The 4,890-nt window shown below is 44.6% G+C and overlaps 1 protein-coding gene across 1 annotated transcript; it reads right to left on the minus strand.

Annotated features, from left to right (window-relative positions):
* Nucleotides 1-2,000: 2,000 nt before the first annotated feature.
* On the minus strand, nucleotides 2,001-4,354 carry LOC145496971 (uncharacterized). Its single transcript, XM_081476740.1, has one exon. The coding sequence runs from the start codon at nucleotides 3,842-3,844 to the stop codon at nucleotides 2,129-2,131; it is 1,716 nt and encodes a 571-aa protein (XP_081332866.1). The 5' UTR covers nucleotides 3,845-4,354; the 3' UTR covers nucleotides 2,001-2,128.
* Between the last annotated feature and the right edge of the window lie 536 nt (nucleotides 4,355-4,890).

The raw sequence follows: 4,890 nt of genomic DNA on the forward strand, positions 1-4,890 counted from the left end.
TCGACCACTTCGCGTAGATTATAATTTGATTGAGGTTAACGATGGCAAGTGCTGGTCAATCAAGGAGCGTCGCTTCCTGGAGAATGTGATCGCGGACAAGGACATTGATCATGTTACACCGCGAGCGTTTTCCCCGTACGATCCAACAAGAGAGCCAGAACCGAAGTATTTCAAAGAAATTTTGGAAAACAGCCTCACAGAAGCTGAAATTGAAGAATTTTGCGAAGATTTCTTGAGGCTCTTGAATCACAATCAAAAGAGACACAAAGACAAAGTTCCTTGCCTAATTGGCGCTGCTAATAGTGGAAAGACGAGTTTATTTCAACCAATTCTAGGCCTGGTACATCATGGCAACATAGCGACTATCACTAAACAGCGCGTCTTCAATAAGGCCATGATCAATCACTTCACAGAAGTAATCTTCGTGGACGAAGCGAATCCTTCCACACTAGATATAGATGACTGGAAAATCCTAACGCAGGGAGGTTACACGGCCTGTGACATCAAGTATCAAACAGCTAAGTCATTCATTAACCGTTGCCCGATGTTTTTAACAGCACAACAGAAACTTGAATTCGGACCAGAAGATCAACCAGCAATGGACCGTAGGCTAAGGAACTATGTCTTCAAGAGTCTGCCTAACCCAAGGAAGAAAGCTGCAGAGTGGCTCAGAAAGCACTCCATGGATTGTGTTGTGTGGGCCTCGACGAAAGCGCGTCCGACGACAGACCAAGAAGAAAGCTCCGACAGCAGCTTGGAAGAAGAGCAAATCGGTGACGGCGTTCTTAAAGACGAGGAGAAGGACGCTTTACGAGCGTTGCCTCTCGCAGACGTCTGGACTGACGCTCTTGAAGAGACGGGCGAGCCAGCCACAACAGCTGACGCTGCCAGTGACGATAAAGTGGACTCGGATGACGACCAGCCCATTCGTAACTTGAGGACAGCACTTGCTCTATCTTCCACAGGCTCCCTGAGACATAGACAAATTGCCAGCATCTTGCACACGCGCGTCAGAGAGAAGGAAGAAGAGAATCGGCGGAAACATGAACTACATGAAGCAAGAAGATCTTTCCTGAGAGAGAGGGGTGTCAGCAGCGAGATTGCCGAACTGTTGCCAGAAGACCCCGACGAAGCGATGCCAAGTCAAATTCAAAGACAACTGCAGGAGCACTGCGACGAACAAGAAGCGCACCAAGAGCAAGAAAGACGCGAGAAAGCCCGTCGAGCGTTCGAAGGCACCTGGATAAGAGCCACTGAGGTCGAGCTAAAGACCTGCTGCGACGAATATCAACGCAGTAGCGATCCCACGGTTCGCTTGAACGTCAAAGATTGGATGAAGGTCCTGTGCGACAAGTTAAAAATGCATCACTAGTCCTTGGGCACTTTCAACACTGCCGAGGCTGTCCAAGAACGAATCAAAGTGTGCACCGCTCTTGGACTGCTGAGAAAAGAGCAGCACCACCTAGTCACAAGCGTTGCTGAAAGGCTGCCTGTGTTGCCTGTCCTCAGTTCAGAAACCGAGGGAGTACAGCAACATGCACATGAGACGGATGACGAGCAGAGTCTTTTCATCACGCAGCAGTGTAATGGAGTGGATGAGACGGAAGAGGTACAGAGTATTTTCATCACTCCTCTTCCGAGCACAAGTGGTGCGTCTGTGCCTCATTCAAGCTTCGACGACTGTGCAGTCTCTGCTGAACTACTTCGAGCTAGTACTTCTAACAAAAAGAAGCGAAAGAGGCAATCCAGCAGTCAACGAGCAGTCAAAAAATCCCAGAACGTTCTAACTCGATACTTTACTAGTCAAAAGTAAAAGCGGTGTTTTTTCCTCGTAAGATAGGCCGTAGGGTGGTCTTTTTCAGTAGTTTGATAATTAGGATAGAATTAGAATTAATAATAGATAGGATAGAATTAGGCACTCAGAACGCTACATGTACCTACGATAACTCGTTACAAGAATAGACTTTTTTGTCCAAGAAATTAGAGTTTACTACACTTTATCATTTATAAAACGCGTTCCGTAGATGTGTTAACAGGCTAGCTGTTTGTCGAATTGCGATAATTAAATGGTCCAGTTTCCTCTGCATTTTAGTTGGTGTGCATTTGTTGTTTTTTGCTAGTTGAATTGCTAACCGAGTGGCATCTTCATTCCAGCCCTTTTCTTTAGAGAGTCCGCTGTTCTTCCGTCTTGAAATTGGAAATCGTCATCTCTCAAAATAGCAGTCCACTGTCCAAACCCGTGCTTAGTTATCCCTTCCTTTAGAAAATCGTCCTCTTCTTTTGTGAATTTCAAAACACGACGAATGTTCCTCTGAGAGCGCAAGATTCTTTTAGGCAGGGCGTCCCTATTGGGGGAGGAGTTGATATTTTGCACTCTTCCAACTGAAGGCCCGGCCTCGGAAGTTGAATCTCTGAGTCTTGCGTGGACGTCCTCGTCCACCTCTGAACCCTTGGCACCTTGAAGTTTTTGCAGGCACTCGTGACCCTTCAAAGCAACTTCACGGGATCGTTGCTTTTGATAGTGAACTTTGGCAACAGCAGAGCTGTGTTTTTGGTCTTCCGACAAAATCCTCTGCTCCTCGCTAGTGAGCTCATTGAGGCTCTGCGTTTCAACAATTTGGCGATAACGCGTGGGATGGATGTACTTTCCAATTGCATCGAACACCAGTTTGCTCATGATCTCCCCCAATTTACCATGTTGGCCCCCATTTCTGTTGACGAGAACGAAATCGCACTGGGGTTTAAGCAAAGGTCTGACGTTCGAGATGTAGCCATTGAGAACTTGCATGTTTGCATCGGTCAGAATCAAAGAATCAAATCCATACTTTCCAGCAGTCTTGAACGTTTTCTGATCAATGAATCCACCCTTTTCCTTAGCTGTAGCAATCATGTCCACCGTCAAATATTGATAAGTCATGGGACGCGACCCCTTCACTTTGATGAACAGATACATGGCAACGAATTTCGTGGCAAATGTCAAGTCTGAAGGGTTAACTTGAGTTGGACTCGATTTGCAAATCTTCACGGTATTCTCGTAGCGCGGCAGATGGAATTTCACCACCTCCAACAACTCCTCCATTGTTGCCCAATGGCCTCTCGCTTCTAGTGTTTCGATGTCTAAATATTGTGTCCACTGCAATCTCATCATCTTAGCAACCGTCTTTCGCGCTCTTTTGAGGTACAGCTCTGTTGCAGAGAACTTTCGAAAGACTGCCTCTGATGCGCCATGCAGCTTTCTGAAGTCGATCATTTCAGAAATGGCATCTATGTAGCCTAAACGTCCACCATGTCCAAGCTTGCATTCGTCTTGTAAGTAGTCGATAAACTTGAACAACAAATTTGGAGAACACAGACTAAAGTCCACCACGTCAAAAGTCAACTCTTCCTCGTCTTCACAACAAAATCTAAGAAACTTAAAGCATCTTGTCACTATTTGTTGAGCTGCGCGATCTTTCTTGCAACCGCCACCACTTCCAGTCAACCATCTCGTGAATACTTCGCCAATGTCACACGACAATGAAAATGAGGGAAGTAACTTTCCGGCATGTTTTGTAGTCTCACTTGTTTGATCTTGAATTGTGTTCACCATTGGAATATTTCTTGCTACCTTTAGCGAATCTGTGATTTCTTTCGAATTGGGCTTTTCATCGAAATAAAAGAACCAACTGTGCTTGGTATTAACGTGTTTTCTGCACCCTCTTTGACTTTGAAATCCACCATGGTCACACTCTTGTATTGGGCAGTGATACAAGCTGTCGGTTTCATCCTTTTCCAAGTGAAGCCGTTTTGGTTTGGGTGATGCTCCATCGATATCCGACCAATTGACCTTGCACTTCTTGCTCATTTTTGCCTTTTGAAGAGCATTTGGCCAACACGATCTCCTTTAAATCTGACCCATAACCAAGGAGCCGATGACAAGCAAAGGAACTGCATATATGTTTGTATTTGCCAAGTCATGCCCTTACTTGCCCGCCCTCATTACTATTGTGCAAAATTCATGACAGTGACATGCAACCAAACTTGCCCAAGCAGGTCTGAGCGCGCCCTATTGTTTGCCTTACAAAGTACACCTCCATTTGGGAACAAAATAGGAATGCGCAGAGAAATGGTCCGAAATCTGGTCCCAAATGACCAATTTGGGAACAATGTGTTCCATTCACAGAGAGGAACTCGGAAGAAAAGGTCCTAAATTATCAATTTGGGAACAATATGTTCCATTTACAGATAGGAACTCGGAACAAAACAGTGCTATATTTCGTAATAAGTGGCCAATTTGGGAACGAACTGTTCCATTCACAGATGGGAATTCGGAACAAAACAGTCCTAAATGACCAACTTGAGAACAACGTGTTCCATCAACAGATAGAAACTCGGAACAAAACAGTCCTAAATGACTAATTTGGGAACAATTTGTTCCATCAACAGATAGGAACTGGAACAAAACAGTCCTAAATGACCAATTTGGGAACAATGTGTTCCATCAACAGATAGCAACTCGGAACAAAACAGTCCTAAATGACCAATTTGGGAACAATGTGTTCCATTCACAGAGAGGAACTCGGAAGAAAAGGTCCTAAATTATCAATTTGGGAACAATATGTTCCATTTACAGATAGGAACTCGGAACAAAACAGTCCTATATTTCGTAATAAGTGGCCAATTTGGGAACGAACTGTTCCATTCACAGATGGGAATTCGGAACAAAAATATCAATTTGGGAACGGTATGTTCCATTGGCAGATGAGAATTCGGAACAAAACAGTCCTAATTTACCAATTTGGGAACAATGTGTTCCATCAACAGATAGAAACTCGGAACAAAACAGTCCAAAATGACCGATTTGGGAACAATGTGTTCCATTTACAGATAGGAACGCGGAGCAAAACAGTC

This window comes from Orbicella franksi, chromosome 9 (genome assembly GCF_964199315.1).
Source record: "Orbicella franksi chromosome 9, jaOrbFran1.1, whole genome shotgun sequence".
Lineage (NCBI taxonomy): Eukaryota > Metazoa > Cnidaria > Anthozoa > Scleractinia > Merulinidae > Orbicella > Orbicella franksi.

Excerpts from the sequence above, each read along its gene's own strand:
- LOC145496971 (XM_081476740.1), bottom strand. The coding sequence starts at position 3,844 with ATGAGCAAGAAGTGCAAGGTCAATTGGTCGGATATCGATGGAGCATCA.